Source organism: Anopheles maculipalpis, chromosome 3RL (genome assembly GCF_943734695.1).
Source record: "Anopheles maculipalpis chromosome 3RL, idAnoMacuDA_375_x, whole genome shotgun sequence".
NCBI lineage: Eukaryota > Metazoa > Arthropoda > Insecta > Diptera > Culicidae > Anopheles > Anopheles maculipalpis.
This window is the reverse complement of record NC_064872.1, coordinates 44,882,439-44,905,695: the sequence shown is the minus strand read 5'-3', so window position 1 is coordinate 44,905,695 and position 23,257 is coordinate 44,882,439. Positions and strand designations below refer to the sequence as shown.

The window sequence follows — 23,257 nt, the reverse complement described above, 5'->3', positions numbered from 1 at the left end:
ACCACGTAACAGGTTGGCTGATAAGTCCCCGGTCTAACAAAGAAAAACACATTTTTTTGTCAAAATTCGTTTTTATTATTCAACATAGTTCCCTTCAAGAGCGATACAACGAATATAACGACCTTCCAATTTTTTGATACCATTTTGGTAGTACTCCTTCGGTTTGGCCTCAAAATAGGCCTCAGTTTCGGCGACCACCTCTTCATTGCAGCCAAATTTTTTCCCCGCGTGCATCCTTTTGAGGTCTGAGAACAAGAAAAAGACGCTGGGGGCCAGATCTGGAGAATACGGTGGGTGGGGAAGCAATTCGAAGCCCAATTCATGAATTTTTGCCATCGTTCTCAATGACTTGTGGCACGGTGCGTTGTCTTGGTGGAACAACACTTTTTTCTTCTTCGTTCTTTTTTCGTTCGTCAAGCAACCAAAAGTTGCTTGACAAAAGACGCTCTGTCTCACAAACTAATTGACATACAGACGTCAAATTTTGACACGAATCATTTGAAGGTTGGTGCTATATAAAAATAATATGCATTTAATACTAGCGGCGCCATCTATGTGTCAGACCGGGGACTTATCAGCCAACCTGTTATTTGGATAGTCCGTTCCCATAGTTCGCCTTGGATTTGAACCCTAGTTCTGCTGTGTGGAAGACGTCTTGGCGTCTTTTATAACTAAAAAGAAGGAAAATAATGCGTTACGTTAACTTTGCATTGCTAAAGTTTTATATTAATCTCCCTTGAGAAAATGATTGTCTAAAATCTACATGACCTTTTGTGCATTTTGCATTTTTTTCTGACGCCTGTACAATAGCTGTTTAAGAAGAATAACGATTCACAAAAGTAATTGTTAACTAATTGATTAACATGTTTTCTTCATACTTGCCATTTCCTCTATTTCTTACTTGATTACACATGTACACATCGACAAAAACACCCAACATGACTTTTGGCGTAGGCTGCTACCGCAAAGAAATCGTTCAAACCCAGTCAGTCACCAGAACCTCGCACAGAATGGTTAATAGGCTCGTATAGGTGGTTTTGTCAGGTGAAAATGATATACGACACACGGCATTAGCGATACATTTAATATGCTCCGAATCGAAAGTTGTGCGTTGACATTGAGGAATTCATGAGCCAAATCAAGCTAATCACGTAAACTGTTATGCAGGAATGTTCCTGCCAAGCCGTGGTTCGCCTCGTCGGCCTCGTCGGTCTCGTCAGTCGTTTCGTTCTTTCTGTTTCTGTGCGAATGCTTGGGTTTTGATTGATGTTTGCGCTGCAGCATGGCAGTAGGTGAGCTCGAGCAACCCTCGAGCGGTCCCCGTCTGGTCGTTCTGGGTGGGAGGCGGGTCTCGACAAATAACTCACGACCCGTGATCGGAAAAACTGTGACATTATGCGAAAGTCGTTGGCGAATGGTTGACTGTTGTTTTCCACCGCAAAGAGCAAACCGGTGGCTCAATGAACGCCATTCAATGATTGCGTTTTCCGTTCACGGCGTAGATTTTCTTCGTGATGTGTTGTGTTGGATCAGCATAATATGTGTCCCCCTTTACTGGCAAAAAGAGACGGACAGCCGTTTAGAAATAGGATGGCAAGCGAAAAGATGGTAGGTTACCCTGTGAAGCTATAAATTTTGCTAGTGGTCTAGCGGTTTGCTGGCCGAATTGCTTTTGTTTAGGACGATGAGTATCCATTCAAGCATTTGAAGCTGTGTACCGAGCTCTAATTGTCTCATTAAACACATTGTTGGCGTTGACGGTATAATGAATAATCTGTCCTCTGCAATCAGTACCAAAATTTCAAAATCTGACAAATGAAAAGTGGTGCCTGACGGTGTGATGTCTTGTGCAAGGAAAAAAAGTTAATCAAATAATAGTTATTAAATACGGTAAGAGAATTATTTGAATTGTCAGTTGAACAAAGAAAAAGTACAACTAATGTGTATTCAAATTAAGCTTCAAAAAAACAACCAGAATGTATTAAAAGCGTGTTCTTTCCCTCCCATATGATTGTCATAAGCATATTCACTATCCATTCAGTCGGGGTTGGAATTAAATCCTTCTCGATGCTACTTGACGGTCGAGCAGCTGCTTGCAGTTTGTGCACAGAACAGGGTTCTTGCTCACCAGCAGTCGTCTGACCGTACGGTGTTGTTGGCCGAACAAATTGCTAGACCGGGTACACATGTCTAAAAGCATTTATCGATGTTGCATTCTACTCTGAGGATGATGTGCTTGCAGCAGAATGTAAAGAAGGCTCACGCTTCCAAAAGCTTCCGATGCTGGATGGTGTCTGTAATGGATTCGCTTTCCAAACAACGTTCTCAACCTCCGTTTCGGTCCGATAGTGACTGTATGCAATGTTGGTACGGCATCAACATCCTGGCCCACCATATTGGCTTGCCCGTTTGCCAGCACGCCCTATAGCTTTGTAGCTGTGGAGGCTGGTCGTAAAGAAGCTCAAAAAATCGTACCAAAGTAAAAATGCTACCGTTCAGCACTTGCAGACTTGTTGGCGGTACTTGGTTGGCTGGTCTGCTTCCGACAGAATGATGTCCGGTGAAATCCAGAAGGAAATTGAAATCAAATCACGACTTTGTGTGTCCTTGTCGTGTGGCTTGCCCTCGGTGTGCGGGGTGATCGGGTGAAAGGAGATGAAAAGAGTCGATCCCGGTGAGTATCGAACACCTGTAGGCATTCGTCTCGAGAAGGAAATCAATCAGCTTCGGGATATATATGTAGCATTCGGATTGGTGCACTTTCCGGAGCTGGTGAAGCGCATGAAGGGCGGCACATCCCAGGTGAGCCTAGCTTGAAGAACTCTCCATTACGCATTACACTTACTTTTTGTTTTTTTTTTTTGTTGCTGTATGCATCTCCCCGGCCCTGGCTTTTCTCCTCTATCTCTTGTGGCAAACAGCTGGTAGCCATTTCGCTCGAAGGCACATTGAACCGGGTGAGACGAAGCCGAAGGGTTCAATTTTGCTCAGCAGTCAAACACATTGCTTCAATTACGCTGAGTTGTGTGCGGAAACCATTTGCATGTTTTCTGGTAAGCCAGTTTCTGTTTGCCCGAAAGCAGTGTCACCAACTTTCTTTCGACACTGCACCAGTGCCCGTGCCATGCTCGGTCGGATTGTCCCAGTGAGCCAGATTGGAGGTACCTTTGATTGAGATTTTTTTTTGTTGTATTCCCCATTCTACAAACGGAACTCTCCAATGTGTCTCCATTGTAAACGATCTATTCGTAGTGCATGGTCGTCATGCTAGTGAATGTTGCTAGCAGATTCGGTGGGTGGAAGAAAATTATTTTTCACTAACAGTTGAGACTCTTCGGCAACGGGATATGCTCATCTTGCCAGTCAAGTTACGTGTATGTAAACCACTTTTGTCTTCTTTGTAAGTACCGCAGTCTTTGGAGGGACTTGAACCATGGGCCACATTTGATGACACATATGCAAATTGTACTAGCACTGTGACTTCAGCTTCACGTCACTTTACATGCCATTGCAGAAGTGGTCTGAAAGTGCAGAAGGAAATCAGTACGGCCCAACATACGTTGTAGCTGTCAACCGGGTGGATCGGCCGTTGCATAATTGATTGACAAAATTTCGCCTCACAGCTAGACGGTTTCTTGCGCAGAACGGGTGCCGGAAAACAGAAGATTTCTTTTGCACTTCAATGACCCATGACGCTGGGTAGAATGAATTTACATGCCCGTGTTCCTTTTTTCCCTCAACCCGGGGCAAAACATCGATCATGCCCGGAAGCTGTAGCAAAAGCGGCAATGGACCTCAAAAAACATCGGTGACTTCCATTACTGGTGAAGTCCATTGTGGTTCGTGCTGGTGCTGATTTATTCATTGTCATGTCAAGATTGGTTTCGAGGTTACGTTTGTCCAGTTTGTTGGATCGAACTGCTAGGCCGTATGCGGCATCCGGCCGGGCAAAGGTAAACTTTGTACAATTAGGAAACTTTGAAAATGCTAGCAAAACTCATCCGAGAGTTCTTAATTGGTTTACAAGCGGCAGCACATTATTCGTACGGTGTTCCCATACGAGAGCGGGAATGAACCATGCTTGCCTATCGTTTCGTATCCTGCAAGTGGGACGAACGTTGTCTTTTTATGTTCCACTTAGTAGCATGTGTTATGTGTGCTCACGTCACAAGATGAGCCTTGGATATCATTTGCAAAGATGATTGCAGCACTGATGAATTAATAATCAAAGATATGTCATGCATGAAACAGTTTCGGTTTCAATATTGATTCTTTGCTATATTTGGTAAACGATTATGATGTACTGATATCAATTAATTTTTTTTCGTAATCAGTTGTATTAAATTATTTATTCACTTTAAATGGCTTTCTAGACTACCGATACCGCGTAGTTCGTTAGTCATACCTCACTACGGGGGAACGGTCTCGGATAGGATTTGAACCCCGGTCCTGACGCTTGAAGACGGGGGCCGCTGTTGCCTACATCTCCTTTGTTTTACTATTTCCTACAGTGACACTTCGTGTAAATGCCCTACTTTAACGTGTCAGCAAAAAAAGTCAGCTTAGGAGCTAAATTCGTGTCTCTGATGCGTAAGTTCTAAATGTTAGGGCAACGTTTTATTAAAGATTGAACTTGAAATTTTTTTTTTTAGATTGAAATTTATTAGGGATTGAATTGGAATGAGATTTTCCGTGCCTCAACATATAATAATATTTATTTACTCCTGATTTTAACACTACATCTAAATTAGCCTAAACCAAACCTTCTTCTTGTCCTGCTCAGAATTAAGCACGTCCTGTCGACATGGTCAAATCTCCAATCAGTTTCCAGGAAACTCGGTCTAGGGCTGCAGTCCTCCATCCACGGCTGCATTCAATCTCCGACAGGTTAGACTCCACTTGAACCAGCCAACAAGCTCGCTGTGCTCCTCTACGCCTCGTGCCGAACGGGTCGCTGACGAGCACCTTCTTGGTGGGGCATGAGTCCGGCATCCTCATCACGTGCCCTAGCCAACGTATCATTCCGGATTTGACCACCGTCAGGATATCAGCACTGCCAAAGATAGTCCTTACCACCCGCCGTTCGAAAATGGCGAGTGCATTGGCGTCCTCTGTCAGCATAGTCCAGGACTCGTACCCGTAGAGGACTACCGGACGTATCAAGGTGGGGTAAATCGTTCATTTTGTGTGTTGTTGGAGTCGTCTGGATCGCAGGAGTTTGTGGAGTCCGTCAAGTGATGCTCTGCTTCCGAGTTGGGCTCTATCACGGTCAGAGCCTCCGGCAAACAGGTATTTTGTCTTCGTTGCCTTGATGCTCAATCCAATTCTATTGACCTCGCGTTTCAGACGAGTGTACGCCTCGTACATCGCCACAGTTTTCCGTGCGTTGATGTCGATGTCATCCGCGAAGCCAAGGAATTGGAGAGATCGGGTGAAAATCGTGCCCCTGATATCGAAGCCCGCGCTTCGCATGACACCCTCCAAAGCGATGCTGAACAACAAACAAGAGAGTCCGTCTTCTTGTCTCAGACCCCGGTGAGATTCGAACGATTCCGACAGCATGCTCGAAACTCTCACCTTGCACTGCACACCGTCGATAGTTGCTTTTAGCAGCCGTACCAGCTTCCCAGGGAATCCGTACTGCTGCATGGTGTTCCATAGTTCGGTCCGATCTATGGTTTCGTAGGCCGCCTTGAAGTCAGGTGATTCGTAGGGCTACTCTGCCGTAGAGTGGAGAGTTGGTCGGTTGTCGAATTGCCTCCAACAAATCCTGCTGGGTAGCTTCCGACAAAATCTGTAGCTAGGGGCTCCAGTCTGCAGAAGAGTATTCGGGACATGATCTTATAGGCAGCATTCAGGACTGCGATGGCCCGGAAGTTAGCACATTCCATCCTGTCGCCCTTTTTGTACACCGGCTGTATGACACCCAGTTTCCATTCGTCCGGTAGTTCTTCCTGATCCCAAATCTTAACAATCAGCCGATGCATGATGGCGGAAATCCTCTCCGGACCCATCTTGAACAGTTCGGCCACCAGCCCATCGCTGCCAGCTGATTTGTTGCATTTCAGCTGTTTGATGACACTGATGACATCGTCCAGGGATGGCGGGGGTACCTCGTCATCGTCATGCTGGCTGTCGACATCGCCTCGGTGGTGGTGCCCTTCGGCAGTGCTTCCCCAAGCGCGTTTGCGAAGTCCCTTGCCACCTCAGCTTGCCTCAGCCGATCTAACATGTTGAGCCTTGGGGTAGGCTGGAAGCGCAGCTTATCCATAACCAGGAAATGATCTGAGTCGACGTCTATAGGTCCTTACGTCAATAATATCCGAGAAGTGCCTTCCATCGATACGAACGTGGTTAATCTGGGAATATGTCTGCTTTAGTGATCTCCAGGTGTAACCTTACCTAAAGAACCTAATTAACGGAATCTACTTCTAATGTGTGTCGCACGAAAGCCGTTGAGAGAAGAGATCGAGCTCAACCGTTGCATCGAGGTCTAGTCCTGAGGCGATGATGGCAGTGTTGCCAACACTGTCCCTATAATACTTTATACACGCGTATCACACTGTAATTCTATGTACATAATTATTGCACACATAAAAGTTAATAAATAAATACATTACTTTGGTTCGGCATTTGTATCAAAATGGTACCTTTTGTGGCTTGTTGTACCATTTGTGACAAACGAATTCTTAAATGTAAGATATCTTTCATGCTTTTGAACCATTCCATTTACATTTGAGATTTCAGGTGTATAGCAAATTATTCAAAACTAGGTTCTGAAAGGCTTTAGGTATAAATGAGAAGAAAATGAAAACTGAAACTGAAATATCGTACTCAAAACCCACTTTTGAGTGGGGAATGAAATTAATAAAAAAGTATAATAGTACGGAGTTTTTTGGTAGCGCAACGAATCATCTACTGAATCATCTTTTATGAGGTAGCGAAGCTAACATGAGTGCTGTTTACGGTTAGTTGGCTGTGATATTGCGTAAAGCGGGTAAGATACGATCCGTACGCGGTAGGTTGCTCAGAAAAGATAGCTCCACAACTTCACAATGCTCAGCCAAATCGGTTTTTGCGGAAGTGGTGGTGAAGCTCCCTGCCACATCTCGACAGCAGCCCGCTCGAAACAAGGACAAGCACCAACCTGTTTGACAGAATTTGTAAACAGATATCTGCATTCACCGCATTTCCAAAGAATCCGGAACATCGTATTACTCGCAAAAGGCTTGAAACGGAGCAAAATACTGTCTTGAAAGAATTTTCTTTGAAGAAAAGACTAAGTACGCCTCTATCACATAGTTTCCGCTGCGCTCCGCCTCCATCGCGCCGTCATCGTACCGTAGAACAAAAACTCCCGAAAACGACACCCCCTACCGCTCATCGAGATTCATTTGGAGTCACAAAAACGAAGGAACGAAAGTACGAGCGAACGAACTTGAAGGAATAGATAGTGCTTATCTAAAAGCTTAAGATGGCCCGGCCCGGCATGAGAGAAGCGATAGCGATGGGAAACTGTGTGCTTCAGCGGCTCCGAAGCCCTAACAACCTGTGGAGTGCAGCAACTTCACCTAAGAGTGCAAAAATCAAGCTAGCTAGAATGAAACTGCACATGAGCCAATCGCGGTTGGAGGCACAGCATGAACTTTCGGATCTTTCCGACAAAGATTTCGCATGTTGCATTCACGCTTGTTTCGCTTGGTTTAATTTGGGATGAGTTTATGTTTTGCCAGAATCGCTTTTAGCAATGCGGTACGCTTGGTTGGCAAATGGGGAAAAAAAAAAGATTTTGCATGAAAGTGATTTTACAGAAAATGCATTGACACAGCAAGATGTCGCGATGGGAGGTAAAATTTTGGCAAAGTTTGTCAAACTGTTTGTTAAATACTCTCCAATGTAGTTCATTTTCTTCAAGAATTTTTGAGCTATTTCTTCCCTTCTTTTAGGCAGTCAACTTTTAGCTAGACGTTATGTCACTCGAAGCCGCCCGGGGCTGCAGAAACTTGAAAACATAACGGATAATGGAACGCTATAGACGCTATCTTTAGCTCAAAATCGGAGTTCCGGTGTCACTTAGACGAACTCGTGGCACGATGAATGCATCCTGCGCTTCAGACGATGATGCAAGGATTTGCTGTTTTGCCGGGCACAGCAACGAACGGCGAACAACTGACGGCAAACGTCGGTGTTGTTGCGCCCTGAGCGGACAATATAGACCAGCGCACCGTACAGCGCGACTTGTTTTCAAAACATTCCAACCACTCCTGGGAATGGGAAAATGACGTGAAATGTGAAATATAATGAAAATATGTAGCAGGAAATGAAAACAGGGACAGAAACAATAGAGTTTTTGACGAAAAATTTGCACCACACCGGGACCGGGACCGGGACACAAAAAGCATGCTGGCGATACGCTTCCGTCTCATCATCGAATGCAAAGCACGGTACAGCAAAAGGGAAGTAAAAAGGCCTGTCCGTCGGTGGTGTGTGAATCTGGGAAGTGAACCAGGAAGTGGAAAAGTGCAAGAGTGCTGACAAGCCTTCGAGGACAAATATCACAGGACAGGTGCGAAGGGAGAGGCGCTCGGCAGGCTGTATGAGTGTAAATTACAGTGTGTCCCTACTGTGTGGCAGCATCAGCATCTCGTGGATGGTTTCGAGCGAATTGCTTAACCGCCGTCGTATAAAGTATAAGTGAGAATGGGTATGGGAAACGTGCTGTTAGGGCAGCAACATTCTTTCACAGCGCCCCTTTCGGGATGGAAACGTCACTTTAGCATCATGTTGATGATATGGCAATGGACAACCGGGTAAGTCATGCAGATTCTGCGCTCGTACCGCAATCGAAGCGGAACGGTGAAGAGTTGTGGCTCTAGTGCATGGTGAAACGTGAAGACAAGGAAGGAACACCTAGAGATTAGAGATTTGGATCTGGAGTATCGGGCGAAGTGAAATGTGTGCAACATTGTGGATTTTGGAGTTTTCAGCAGACACATGATGACCATTGGGATGGATAATTTGGGATGCCAGCAGAAATCTCCTTGGAAAGAAGGTTTTAGATTGTTGCAAGAACTGATACGTAGTTGAACTGTAGCCAAAAATTCAATACATGTCTAATATTGCGTACCGAAATGTATGCTAATGATGTATGAATCATCATTAACCCTAGCAGCACTAATTGAGTGACTGAAGTCAAGGTCAGTTTGAGTGACAAATAACGCGAAGAGCAGTGGTTAACAGAAAAAAATAAAATACTTTGTAAAAACTCGTTGCCCGTTGCTAAAAGAGTTGCATCAATGAAGACATTTTTTAAATGCGATCTCTTCCATTCTTCACCCCTGAGCTGGAGAAATATAACAAAGGGCTGCAGAACAATGCAGAAAGTACACTTTTATGCTGTCGGAACAGGAACGTGACGGAAATAGCTAGGGGCAAACCGGTCATAGGGACACAGTAACGCACTTTCACATTCAACCCAGGAGAAATAACTTTCACGCTCTTCCACGAAACGATCTCACTTTTGTCAGAGGTATGCTGTGCGGTGTTGATTAGATTTCTTTCCTGCATAGTTCCCGAGAGACGGCGCCACTGCAAGATGGTTTGGCGAAATGCGTACACGCATGGACACGCAACCAGGAACAGGAACGCGTTCGTGCGTGAATGCCTTCAGTGCGCCGTTGGGAGCATCTCGGTCGGGCGCGCCGGGCCTCCGGCGTAAGGGCCACGGTAAATTTATGATCCCATGGATCAGATTTAATCATACGATGACGTGTTTTACGATATTAGATAGGAGCCGGAAGGCATAAGAAGCATACCATGTTGGAAGCCCGAGCTCGAGTGGCCCAATTGTAATTGGCAATTCTCGGGACACTCCACACATCGCATCTTTGCCATCCTCATCCATCTAGATCGCGCGCCATGCAGTCCGGTATTGTGGTGAAATAAAACGGAAATGATAGACTTTTGCACGATGCTCGACAGGACCGGCAATAAGAACGGCAACGTCCGGTTCGTGATCTTTCGGATGGCTTGATAAACGTGACGCAATTGCTTCCTCTATCGGCTAGTGTCGATAATTTGTCACCAATCTGTCGCTATAAAAATAGTCTAATCGTGTAAATACGGCATAATAAACCCAGTAGTTGGGTGCTTTTAATGAACAATCATTACCAGTTTCCTTATAGTAACATAGCAGATGGTTCGTAAAATTTGATTCTGATTGCAACTTAATGCCATAATATAGAGGCTATGTCGTAGTGAAGCTGATTTTTGAACGTCCATTTTATTTGCTGCCAAATATTTTTTAAATTTAAGTTTTTGAGGCATGTAGCTCTACCTGTAGATGGATTTAGTATGTAATGCTTACGGAGAAACGTCCCAGACGGATTTCGTTTCACAGACCTGTAGTATAAAGGCTGCTATCTCCACCGCAATCGAATCCCAGATTGATTGGATGAAATGTTGTTAAATGAAAAATTATGGTTCATGTTCAAATTCCTGGGTGAATATTTTTTCGTTTACTATAAGGTAATAGAGACTTCTTTGTTTCGATTTGATTGAGTTACTATTAATATTCTTCCATATCTTTCTCCATCTCAAGTGTGTGTTATGTGTTTGTACATTTGGTATATACATTTTTATTAGAATTCTCAAGCATGGGAAAAATGTTGGAATGTTTGAAGCATTGGGCGGATTGTCATATTTTATGTGGCTATATGTATGTGGTATAACTTGTCTTAAAGCACGATTAATAAACAATGACTATAGTTTTAGTTCAGGAACTAGAAGGTTTAGCCCTCCTTTTGATTTAGGTAAAGCGAGTTGATTCATTTTTAAGCGAGGTCCTCCCTGATTCCATTTAAATGAACCTAGCAGTAGTGTTATACGTCCTAAGAAGTGTTTGCTGATGGTAAATATTGACCCTACATACCTTAATTTCGACGTGAGATATGTGTTTGCTAAAATAACTTTTTGCTATAAGTTTAGTTCCCTTGTTTTGTGTTGCTTTATTAATTGCGCAAATTTGTGGGTTGTTGCTTCCCAGTTTAATTTTATGGTGAGTCTTAGGATTTAGATTTTATACGTATTTTCAAGCCAATCAATAACAATTTTGTTCGTATCCGATATTATCCCTATGTCTTAGAGACAGATGACCCCTTAGAGATATTTAATCTTGCTCCAGAAGTGACACTATAGTCATGGAAAGCGTTTTTAATAAGTTCTATTCTTTCCTTTTTCGTTGTAATTATCGAAATATCATCCGCATAGGTGTTAACCAAGTCATCTTCACCATTGCATATCTCTTCTAGTTTAGTTAATAAAGGATGAATTTATAAAGAAAATAAGAGCATAGCAAGATCGTCTTGTCCTACAGATCGTTTTATTGCCATTGGCGGTAGAAGTGTGCCATTCGCATTCAAATTTTTGATGAGCAAAATTGTATTCTCATTAAAGCCCATGGATTGCATAGTTCTATACAGAAATTTATGATCCACTCTATCAAAAGTCTTTTCCATGTCAAAGAAGATATTTTATTTTGTTATTTTGCTACTTTGTTTGTATAGAAGTGCTTGGAAAATATTTTTTGGTTTGTTACTGCATTTTTGTGAATGGGTGAGTAGTTTGTTCTTTTCTATAATACTTTCTAATCTGTTTTTTTTTATGATCTTAATAAATATTTTATCGTCGCTTTTTCATTAGTGTTATGAGACGTAGGTGCTCTATGTTTTCAATATCATTGCAGTTATATTTGGAAACTAAAACGATTATTCCTTCTGCAAAATCAGTGCACATTTGTAGCTTGAATATTTCATTTCATCATATTAGATTTAGCTCTTTATGTATGATGTCAAAAAACATATCAAAGAATTCATACGGCGAACCGTCTATCCCAGGACTTCGATTTTTCGTAGTTGTTCGAATTGCATCGTTTATTTCCTTTGTTTCTATCTCATGACTTAAAGCTCCATTAAATTGACAGTCATCTGCAATTTTAGTTTTGGTGTCAATTTCTGTTTCTCCTACATTTGCATCCAGAGCAACGAGTTTTTGAAAGTGATTGTTGACAAAATTATGGATTCCACATTCTTCTTGCATTATGTTATGTCTCAATTTCCTAACAAAAATTCGCTTTTTATTTTGTTTTTTGCAGATGTAACGTAGATATTTTTTTCTCCTGCTGTGTATGTATTGCTTATTCTGATGTAGTTTTCCGTCTGTTTGCGTTGTAGATTAGGTATTTCAGCTTTAAGTATGTTAATTATCAGCTTTTCGTCTGGATTGTTAACAAGATTTAGATATGATTCATTAAGTTTACTTCGCAGGCATTCGTATTGTCTATTATGTTCTTTATAGTAAAGACTGTTTATCTATTGAATGAAGCTTTTTATCTTTGGTTTCGCAAATTGAATCCACCATTTTGACCAATTCTATAACTGCTTTTTGTATCGTGTCCATTTTGACCAGTTTTCCTTGAATTCGTTAATTAGGTCTGTACTTGTTAAATGTTTTTGTACGACCAAAGATTCGTTCTATGTTCGTTGGTATCATCAGGTATTGCAATTCTCATCGTCGTACCGGCCGATCTGCCTGCTGAGCGTCCTGGGAAAAGTGTTGGAGCGACTTATACAGCACAGACGGAGCATCTCGATACGACGGGCGGTCTCGCTGATGCCCAATACGGATTCCGGAAAGGACGCTCTACTATGGACGCCATCAACAGGGTGATCGCCAACGGAAAGGTTGCGCTGGATAAAAAGCGCAAGGGCGACCGACTGTGTGCAATGGTGACAATCGACGTGAAGAACGCCTTCAACACGGCCAACTGGACAGCGATTGGAGCAGCTCTGCAGCAAAGAAACACGCCATTGTACCTCCAGGCGTTGCTGCGGAACTACTTCGTCAATCGCACGCTCCACTACGAGACGGACGAAGAAATGGTCTCGCTACCAGTGACGGCAGGTGTTCCACAGGGTTCGGTTCTAGGGCCAACACTGTGGAATGTCATGTACGACGACCTTCTACGTCTGGAGCTGTCCGGGAAGCGTGCGGACATTATTGGATTTGTGGATGATGTGGCGTTCACCCTTATCGGGAGGGACCCACAGGAAATCAGCAACCATGCTACGAGGAACCTGGAGAGGATCGAGCGTTGGATGGATGCAGTGGGTCTGAAGCTGGCCCATCAAAAGACCGGCTACATGATCTTCTGCACGCATCACAACCCGCAAGTAGGTCAACTACAAGCGGGTGGACACACGATCACTTCCACGGAATCGCTCAAGTACCACGGCGTCGAGCTCTGCCGCAAGCAGCACTACGGCCGGCATTTGGAGAAGGTCTGCACCAAGGTAACGCGTATCGCAAATGCCTTGACCACTCTGATGCCGAACAAGTGCGGCCCCAAAAGCAGCAGAAGGAGAGCCCTGGTTAACGTTGGGAACAACATTGTCCGTTACGCGGCACCATCGTGGGGACGGACACTTCTACACAGAGATATTCATCGCACAACCGTTCAGAGGACACACCGCACAGGAGTACTCCGAGTAGCCAGCGCCTTCCATACGGTTTCCTACGATGCAGCTTGCCTGGTCGCAAGTACTATCCCGCTAGTCCTCCTCCTAGAGGAGGATATTCGCTGCCATGACGACAAGGTAGCGAGGGGATATACTGGACCAGACATACGAAAGCGACGCAGAGAGGAGACCATGGAACGCTGGCAACAACAGTGGACAGCCGGAGCAGAGCAGCAGGGATCGCCGGGGATGAAGACGAGGACACTTATCCTGGACATTATGTCCTGGGTAAATCGTAAGCACGGAGAACTTAATTTTTTTCTATCTCAACTCTTTACAGGGCATGGGTTTCTCCGGAGCTACTTCGTCAGGAAAGGCATCCTCGACGGTTCGCCAAACTGCCCGGTGTGTGAACATGACGTGGAAGATGTCGACCACGTAATGTTCCACTGTCCACGGTTTGCTCGGATCCAACATGAGATGCAGCAGCAGAGCCACACCCGCCTGACGATGGACAATCTGGCGGCGGAAATGTGTGCCAACCGCGACACCTGGGAAGCAGTCCGGACTGCCGCTCGGACCATCTTCAGAAACCTCCAAGTAAGGTGGAATGAGGAAAGTCCACCAACGGCAAGACGGAGGCGGCATCAACGACGGCGGAACACGGAACAACCAAGGTAGCAATAGCTGCCGCCGTAACCGCACACAAAGGACTATACTACAACGGAAGCAGCAGCAGCAGCGACGAGTAACCAGAGCAGCAGCAGGAGCTTAGACCCAACCGGGAGTAACGGCTACGGACGGACGGGTCTGAGCAGCAGCAGCGGAAAGGAAGGCACGAAGCAGCAGCAGCAGCTGAGACAACAAGGACGAATGACGCAGCAACCGCGCGTCAACGGGATGAGTGCATTGCACAAACGAACCTGCATGGAGTACTACGCACATCAGCGCATCAGCAGGTTTCGGATCAGGTCGAGGAGTGGTTTAGTTTGGTCGCATCGGCTGCCGGGTCCGCTTCACGGGCCCAGCGTCACGATGAATCCCACATACCCCATCTTGAGGGTTGGTCTGTAGCCGCAGACCACCTTCCGAGATGGGGACCTTTTGAAGGTTCCTTCCCCGTTAAAAAAAAAAGCTATTGCAATTCTTATTATGTACGCTCTGTGATCACTGAAGGCCAAGCTTTAGATTTCAACAGTTCGTATAGTTGCTTTCAAGTTTTTCGAAATATATATTCTATCAATCCTAGAAGCTGTATTGGATATCACATGAAGTGAACTCGACGCCTTTTTTTAGAATATTCCAGGTGTCTATATGATGTGTGTGGTATATTGCATGACGTAGTGCGTTGCTATAATTTGAGCTTCCTAACAATAACTTGCACTTGACATTTTGCGAGAAGTAAACATCACAACACGTCAAAAACTAAATTTTTGTGTCACAAACGATTATTGTATTGATTTAATTATGTTTTATCATGTATCTGTGTTACAGGGTGTCTGAGTAGAACTAGACAAGTGCGATTTCTAGACAACGGCTAAGATGAACTGGACAGCGATTAGGTTGAACTGGACAAACACTAGGTTGAAGTGGACAAACGTCAAGTAGAACTGGACAGTCATATTTGAAATGGTTGGTGAAACGGTTTTAAGCGTTTCGGAAACGCTTGGCAAATTTCAAAATAATGAAGTTGAAGTTCAGGATGTATTTTAGATCACATTTTTGGTTAAAACTATTAGTGCCATGATCCGTCATTGATGTACATTGTCTAGAGTGTAAGGGCCTAGAAGAGTTATGTTATGTGTCGTTATTGCAATAGTTTTCTATCAGTACCGATTTTCCTAACCGTGGGATTCCCCAAATAAATAGTGGACACGAAGCACAGAGATGAGTCTGTGTGAAATATTTATTTATCTGTCCTCAACTCAAAGAATGCCATCGAATGGTATCGAGCATCGATTGAAGTTGGAAAGTAATTAGCTTTTGCTATTTGTTTTATGCCAGTATCCTTTGCCCAGTGGTGTGGTGCAGAAATGGTTCGAGCTTCAGACGATGCACATCTGTAAACGGTACGTCTGAAGGGTTCATTAGGCGCCCCCGTTTCAACAGTGACCCATCATCATCATCTTCGTCATCGGCAGAGACGATTTTATGATTACCGGCTACGCAACGGTGATTTAACTTTGAGGTTGGGCTGATTTAAGTTCAATTAAAATGGGATCGAAAAAATTAATTAAAATTATCGTTGGTGTATAATTGAATTTTTCCAATTATTTTTAACCGTTTATTTCGCTCGCCTGATTGTTTCTCGTGCTGTTTGCAAGGTGCTGCGCAGAAGCTTCAGAGCTAGAGCTGAAGTACGAATGTTTTTCCGTCCACAACATGGGGCAATCGAACGAAGGGAAAACTGATCTGAAGCTGGGAGAGAAAGTAGAATTATGAAACTCTTCCAGGTGGATGAAAGCGCCGGCACTGTTGTGTGTCATCAGGAATGTCTCCACTAAAACAATATGGCAAGGTATTCTAACGTATTGGGAACGAATAAAAAAGGGTTGTGTTAGAGAGTACAGCAAAAGAACAAACCGAAGGACGTTTATGAGGTCAATGTTATTGCGTTCTTTGTTCTGGAAAGAAATAGCTCTTAGAGTGTGCTACCTATGGACAAAGGGTCAAATTACCTGTTGCGAATTAGCTTGTACCGTAATTTGGCCATCCGTTCCGTGGCCATTACGGGCAGGATGTCGTGACGAGACCTGGGATTACTTTTGGATGTGACCGAGCAACCGTAAGCAGGGACGTAGCGGTACTACATTGCTTTGAATAATAATGGACAATTTATATTACCTCTGAAGTACTGAGCACATTTGAAGTACGCCCAAGCCATCTCTGGCTGGTGCAATGTTTTAAAACATGTCAATGGGTATAATCGAATGTTTTCTGTGGCACCCGTGCAGTTTTCTTCTGCTAATTCTGATGAACCCAAAACATTGCACACGTGGAATCGGTTTGCCTGAAAGTGCCATGAAATATGGACGAGTTTATTATGGTAGTCACGTAAACTTTACATTTTCTCCCCAACGCTCTCTCGGGAGACGCCTTGGTGACCAAACTCTTCTTGGAACGGCCACGTATTGACGGTTTGGCGCACAGGGTTAGGTCTGGACGAAGGCAGAAACGTTACCGGCAGAAAGCTTAATATGCATCCCGTGATGCGGCCCGACCACCGTCGATCGTTAATTTGTACGTTCCCATGTACTGGTGCCAGGCTTTTGACGAGCGAGACATTTTTCTTTCGCTTGTTACGCGGCTCGAGGTGACCCGGGGTAAGCTGTAATTATGATCTTGCTACATGCAAACATACAGCAGTACACGAGATGTGGCGCCACCGTGTTTGGGTAGACTGGTCGACGAGCAAAAACAAAAGCTCCCAAAAATCGATACAAGGATTTATGGGTGAAGGCTGTCACAACGGGCTGTATCACTTTTCGATGCCGGAAAGCTTGACTAACCAATGAACTATTAGATTGTGCAGGTACGCGAAATTATGCCAATTTTTCATGGGGTTTAACAACGGTTTTATTGCAACACAACGATACCTTCGACCTCACCAGAACACCGGAAAGCCACGACGTACCGTCAAATCGTCGCCCCTGGGGTTTCCCCGAGGCAAACCGAACAAGTCATTCAACCGTAAAATTGTGCATGGATAGCGAACCGTGCTATTGCATTTTCTTACATCATAGCTTCATAAAATCGGGCGTAGGGTGGAAAAGTGTTCCAAGCACACCACCGTGCACCGACGTGAAAAATCGTTGACGCTGTTGACGGGTTGCCACATAACACCCATTACTATATAAAATGACTTCCTTCAGCGCCTTTCGCAGTAGGCGATAGTAGGCGGCCTGCCGTCAGCGCTCAGTACCGGCTGCAACACAATCCTAGGACAGCGGTGACATTGATCGTCTCGCTTACCTCATTGGCAGGGCGTACCAGGAAATGGTAAATTTTATGATGATCGTATAATTTTGAAGTTTATTTGTTTACAGTTGGCTCGTTTCTTTCTTTCGTTGGTGTGTTGCTATCGGTATTCGCGTTGCAGGTGGCGGAACCAATTTGTACCTCGGTATACATTCACACATCCTTTCACGACGCTTTCACATAAGGTTTAGTAGGTTTTATATGCGATTTTTATTGAATGCAGACATTGATAGAACTAAAGCAAACGATGTGTTGTTTTGTTATTTTACACTGTGCTAGCGAACTGATGCCATATTGTGGCGTAGATGATACTCGTTTACCCATAAGGTCTTGGATGAACTGTGGATGGAGACGCCCAGTTAGTTGTAAATATGTTTGTATCGTAGTTTGAAATTTGTTACTTTTTACAAGAGAAAGTAAACAGCAAGATTATTGTGCTATAGAAGAGAGTACACAGCTATTTTATTGCACAAAAAGTGTTGAGAAAAAATGTTTATGATAATTTATATCATATTTCAACAGTAGAATCGTGCTACGATCTTTGCCAAACGCTTTTCGAATTATTTACGTAAGAAAGCTCATAGGTCAGTGTTGCGTCCAGCAACAGAGCCTCACCTGGTTCGCCTTAAATGTATCGTGTTGGTAACACTTCAAACATAGATTCAAATTTTTTTCTGCCGTCATCCGTTGCTTGATAAAGAAGGGCTAAATCATCGCGCGCGCCTTCTCTTCCTCTGCTAACGCCGCTGCCAATGACTCTTCGAAATCCAAAACACAAATCTGGTTCAACAGTGTTTATCGTTTTCAACCTAATTTTGCCGTGCAGTTTGCTCCAACTAATCCGCTATCCGATCCGCTGTCAGATGACGTGGACCGTTTCGTACGCGAAAAGTAAGTTTTTTTTTGTTATTCATGGCCGAAAGTTTTAGAGAGGAAACAAATAAAAGAACAGATAATAAAGAAAGTTCAGGATTTACAATAAAGTAAATCAAATTTTACCATGTTTTGACATAATCAAATAAACAGCAGACCAGTAGCTACCAACAGACGGCTCTTCGTCGTTATCACGTTGTCGTGATGAGAAACCTCCTCCTAAGAAATGAAGCTTTGCATTTACAAGACACGTAAACCCTTATTCTTTTGCTTTTACTGTCTGACGTATTGTATTGCTAAGCTCTTAGAAATAAACCAAAACATTAGTCCACTGTTCGCGCGCGCTTATATAAGTTTTTCCGATCTTTGTCCGCTCGTGATTGATTTTCGACTAACTCGATCGTTCCCTAACTGATCCCGGGGCAGGCTCGTCCTGCCTTTTTCCGATCCTTCTTATCTCTTCTTTTCTTTTTGGCGCCTGCTAACTGACAGGGTGGTGAGAACCTTATAAAATTTCCAACACTTAATATAATCAAATTTAATTGACGCCCTATTTTCTGAGTATTTATTTTAACGGCATGGTGTTGATATAAATGTCTGTATTGATTTTTTTATGGAAAACAATGAAGCAAACAAACGCATTATGGATTGCTTTCATGAGTAATGGCATTTCAAAATGTTTCAAAATATTGAAATATGGAAGATAAGTAGCAAATATAAACCATTTTCTGTTAAGATTAGCATTCAATACGCAACCTCCTCGTTAGCCACACAGTTTAGTTTCATGTGAGCTGCATTCAATCGAGAAAATGTGTTAATTCAATAACGAGAGCTTGCATTGTTTGCCTGATTGTGGAACTATTCATTATGCACTGAATCAAATGAATAATGGCGTTCGTAAAGCTGTGCTTCTACCGTTTGCCATGCGATCGTAGCGGCGGCTAAGCTGGTCTTTCGCTTGGCTTATGAAACTAATTGTTGAATGTAGCCTAATGTGTATATGATTACTGAGAATGAAATGTAACTGAACAAAACATTACAGAAACAAATCAAAAAATTACAGGCAACCAACAATAGCATTGCATATGCCCGTTTCGAAGCTAGTGAAGTGTTCATTAATTTATAGCAAACTTCGGCTTTTCGCTTGTTGTGTTTTGTTTGCAAATAGTTTCTCCGTAAAAAAAAAAAAACGTTAAATGCATTGACAGCAAAACATCTAAAAGTGTCTTTGTTACTGTTGATTTATTTACAATTTTCCATGCTAGCATTTGCGATGATTAGATTCGAATGAATTATTCAATAGAAATATTTGTTAATTCAACATTTAAGTTTTGGAATTATTCCTTACATTGTATCTAGACGAATCGAGTTATAACCAACATTCACAAAGAAATAAAATTTAAATAGACTTACAATAAATTATTGTCCTTTCAAAGCAAAGTTTAGAATCGTTTTTTTTTTTTACTTAGCTGCTTTCTCTCTCTCTCTCTCTCTCTCTCTCTCGCATACGTGTTACTTAATCCAGGACCCAAAGGAAAGGGTCCTGGACAATAAACAATCCCACGTAATGGCTGCAAATAATAATATAAATACGTATCATTTTCTTAACAACGGTGATGAAGCTACACTTTGAGAATAACATTTTTCTATATCATCGACACGCTTCACATTTAACGGTACAAGCCACGTACGGTCAAGTTTTTTTCCCATGTAAGTCGGTTGAAGTGCGTGCAAAATTATACCGAAAGCTTCCTAACTCACATTCTCCTGATACCTTTCTCCCTAGTGAGACATGGACATGGAAAGTATTGCAATAGAAAGTCAAGAAAACGTTCGTTTCCTGACCGAGTTACAACTGCTTCCTTCCGTGTGTCACAGACATCGATGTAGGGTAAGCAAAGGCACGCGTGGCGCGCTTCCTTCAAGATGGTGTTCAGGGTGAGGTAATGAAAATTCATAAAAACCTCACCGTAATGACCGTATAAAAGAAATCCAGACGTTCCAGTCGATTGAATAATGCTGCAGCTAGGTTCAACGAAAGGGAACACGCAAGGGTTCTCGAGTCTTAAACTGGGACCGTCTGTGTTTGTGGTAGCGTTGGTAGCAATCTGGTAAAATATTTATCAACCTTATTATGAGGAAGCAAAACAGGCATAATAAACTGTTAATGTGGATGGCAAACCTGCTAACTTGTTCCTCATCGTAATGGTTTGCTTGGGTGACTGATTGGAAGCAGGGATTGAACTTTACCTTCGTTTTACTTGTTTTGTATTGTTTAGATCCTGTTCGAATTTCTTACTTACGGCGCACTCTACGGCATTGCATTGGTACAAAGTATGGTAATTGAATGTGCTATATAGACATCAACCCGCCCGCGGTACAAGGCCGGTGCGACACAAGAAGCGCGGTACACGAGAGGTGCGATACAAGGCCGGTGCGATGGTAAGCGGCACAAGAATCGAGAGTTTCCTGCAGACTGGCGAACAAAGAGCGAACGGTTGAACGGTACGCCACTGGTAAGGCTGGTTTCTGGAAATCCACAGGCATTGCGACATGTGGCAAATAACCGTTCGCCGACACCTTCAAAAACGCGGCGGTACCATTCTTCACGTACCTACCATGTTGCACCCTTTATCGTCTCGTCGCCCAAACGCGGTGTCGATCTGTTTGTATGGCAGACAGGAAATTTTCAGGATAATAATAATTTGTATTTTATTTCCTAACGTCTTTCTTTTGTGTACGTACACATAACCTCACACCTTTCACAATCGTCAAAGCTAGATGCGAAACAAGCGTGCGCGCGCGCGCTCCATGACTGCCAAAGATTTTGACGACAGTAACAACGGCGGCAACGGTGACGACGGAATGTGTTTCGTTCACAATCCGTAACCTTTTTCTCTTCTACTAAACGATTCTTTTATAGTCCTGTTGACATCGATATTTACAATAACGAAGTTGGAGTGAAGCAACAGGACGAATCATGGGTTCACTGCTTAGCTGCGTTTAGCGTCGAAACATGGAATGTATCTATTTGTGCTTGTGTGTTCGCGCGGGTGAGAAAAAAGACGTTTGCGGGATGATTTGTTTTTTGTAGGATATGATTCGAACATAACGAGAAGAAAAATGGTGTCTCGTGCTGCAAAGTCTTGAGCAAACATGGTATTGTTGCTTTGAACTGTGAAATGATCCAACGCACGGCTGAAGAAGTAGCTTTAATGCATTCTTAAATTAATTTTTAATCAACATTTTCGTTTATTTTGCACTTGTTTTAGAGCTCGCATGGTTGAATTTAACTCAATATAATAATATTAACAATAATAGATAGATCAATCATTTAGACCAAATAAGCCAGTGCTACACTGATCGATCATTCTCTGAGGAAGGCATTGGCTTCGGTGTTTTTAGCGAGTCCACCGAAGCTTTTTTCAAATTGAGGCAACCATGTAGTGTTTACATCGCAGACCTAGAGTGAGACCTTCGAACCAGTACTTTATCTTCACTTATAGTCTTAGTTCTATTGAAGCACTGAGATCTCCGAAGGCTGTTAAGAATCAGGACTTCCTCACCATAAAAATCATTCAACTGCTTGGCTCAATGTTCAATAAGGCGTTTAGTCTCGTTTCGTTTCGTTTAATTCCACAATGACAAGGCGTCCAATTTGGGTGCCTTCTCATTGCCGGGAATTCCACAATGAGAAGGCAGACTCATTGGCCAAAACAAGCGTCCAAGATGGCGCTATGTAGGACCGACATATCTCGGTCCAAGCAGTTCCTTCGTTTTCCACAGCAACTTTTCCTGTCTAGCTGGCAGAGCATGGGAGGCGGATGAACTCGGGCGTTTCCTTTTCTTCGCAAGTGTCCCTGCAGTCTTGGTTCGAAGGGCTCTCTGTAGACCGAGCATTCATACGAATGATGTCTCGACTGATGCCGAATTATTTTGCGTTGAATGCTCATCTACAGTGTATAACTCTGGCTCAGACAAAAGTGTGGTGCTATGGTGACAGATTCCACGGTGTGGATCACCTTCTGTGGTCCTGCGTGGGATTTGAAACCGCAAGACGCAGACGACCGGGTACAGAAATTAGAGAAGTGTTGGCTACCAGTGACCTCCCCTACATGAGGGGAGGATAACGATTCGCCAGAGACAACGGTCTTGTCCTATGATTCCACATCCCTAGTATACTTTCACTCCTTATTCGTATTCCTTTTTGTCAAATGTTGTGTTGTAGCATATCTGCTAAACATCTCACTTATTTCGCATACAACAAACCTTATGTAGCATAATACGGTGAGGAAAAATTCACCAATTTAACAAATAACCTGCATTAGCCAATAACGTGAGAAATGTACATTCAGCTATTTTGACCACGCGCACGCCTTAACATGAACATTCAAACACTTACCAGCGCACCCGGCTAGCGAGTGACGTAATGCAATTTGATATCAGTTCAAAACAAACAGCGAGTCCAGACAGTGGTCAGCAACACAAAACAACAAAACACAAACAAGTAACTTCATGCATAGCAAGCATATAGATCCAACGACGAATGATATCCGACACATTTCTTGCAAGTGCAGCAATCAATCGCACCGCGACACATTTTATGCTTACGTAAATATTTTTGTACTAAATGCAATAGCAAAAAGAGCAACCTCTAAGAAACAATCTTGGTTACAAAAACGAGCAAAAACTATTGTATGAATTGGGTATAAATAAAGCGGTCTAGGAAGCCTTCGACACAAAGACAGGCAGATGGAGAGAGAAGGTACAACAAGCTAAACCTTGCGTTCAATTCTTTCTAGAGGTAAGGCCTCAAACCTCCAACATGCCTGTAAGGGATACTCCTTCTGAACATCCAAAGTCGCCTGGTCGACTTGCTCCGCCGATGAGTA

The 23,257-nt window shown here is 43.3% G+C and overlaps 3 protein-coding genes across 3 annotated transcripts in view; 1 reads left to right on the top strand and 2 right to left on the bottom strand.

Annotated features, from left to right (window-relative positions):
• Positions 1 to 23,257, bottom strand: part of LOC126564660 (dolichyl-diphosphooligosaccharide--protein glycosyltransferase subunit 1) — a 378,005-nt gene that overhangs the window by 75,535 nt on the left and 279,213 nt on the right. The window lies entirely within an intron of this gene.
• Positions 1 to 23,257, bottom strand: part of LOC126565311 (uncharacterized) — a 378,977-nt gene that overhangs the window by 204,311 nt on the left and 151,409 nt on the right. The gene's annotated exons all lie outside the window — the stretch shown is intronic.
• On the top strand, positions 13,005 to 13,956 carry LOC126565681 (uncharacterized). Its single transcript, XM_050222881.1, has 2 exons — positions 13,005 to 13,229; positions 13,855 to 13,956. Exons 1-2 carry the CDS (start codon positions 13,005 to 13,007, stop codon positions 13,954 to 13,956), a joined length of 327 nt encoding a protein of 108 aa, XP_050078838.1.

Bases quoted from the DNA above. Each gene is read 5' to 3' on its own strand.
- LOC126565681 (XM_050222881.1), top strand. From the start codon at position 13,005: ATGTACGACGACCTTCTACGTCTGGAGCTGTCCGGGAAGCGTGCGGAC. The intron at 13,230-13,854 runs GTAGGTCAACTA...AACTCTTTACAG, and splicing joins GCACGCATCACAACCCGCAA to GGCATGGGTTTCTCCGGAGC.